Below are 647 nucleotides of genomic sequence, written 5' to 3' on the forward strand. Positions count from 1 at the left end.
TTTTGGAAGATGGATTGATGGCTGCGAATCGGAGAGAAGACTCACCTGGTCCGACATGATCGCACTTGACTATGCATTGGGAATGAAACTGTGCGTTTTAGCTTTGAGTTTGAGGTCTTATTCTCAAGTACCTTCCCGTTGCACTTTTCTCGATCCATATCATCAACCACAATCGCCAACCTCTCACAGTTGTTTTCTTTACTTTCTTCATTTCCACTCTTCCCGGCAGAACTGTTGTTGTTGTTGACACACTCTTCCTCTTCAACTGCTACGCTAGCAACTTGCGTTGACCCGTGGTGGCTTGACGTAACAATCATGGTGATACCGAGACCGACCCAGAGGATAATAGGTAGAATGATCAAAGACAAGGCGTAGTAGATGATCCACTGGAATCCCCTATGATTCTTGCCGTGAAATGTCCATTCAAAAGCAAAAGCAATCCCCGAGAAGAATGTTGCAAAACTGCTTATAAATAGAATTCTAGCAATTCTCCGGTTAGGAACATCAAAGAATGTTTTGATGCGTTCGAGCCACCGCTTTGGTGGACTACTGGCGGTCTTCTTTGGCATTTGGACCATGTCCTTTCTTTTTCTTTTGAGTGAAACTGTGAGAGAGATGTGAGTAAAGTCGTTCAAGCTTTTTTTTTT

General features: G+C 43.4%; 1 protein-coding gene across 1 annotated transcript; it reads right to left on the reverse strand.

The window, feature by feature from the left end:
* Window positions 1-17: 17 nt before the first annotated feature.
* Window positions 18-631, reverse strand: LOC109131754. Its single transcript, XM_019242929.1, has one exon. It carries the CDS (start codon window positions 576-578, stop codon window positions 42-44), a length of 537 nt encoding a protein of 178 aa, XP_019098474.1. The 5' UTR covers window positions 579-631; the 3' UTR covers window positions 18-41.
* Between the last annotated feature and the right edge of the window lie 16 nt (window positions 632-647).

This window comes from Camelina sativa, unplaced genomic scaffold, assembly GCF_000633955.1.
Source record: "Camelina sativa cultivar DH55 unplaced genomic scaffold, Cs unpScaffold04433, whole genome shotgun sequence".
NCBI classification, from domain to species: Eukaryota; Viridiplantae; Streptophyta; class Magnoliopsida; order Brassicales; family Brassicaceae; genus Camelina; species Camelina sativa.

Coding starts and splice junctions, on each gene's coding strand:
- LOC109131754 (XM_019242929.1), bottom strand. CDS start 578: ATGGTCCAAATGCCAAAGAAGACCGCCAGTAGTCCACCAAAGCGGTGG.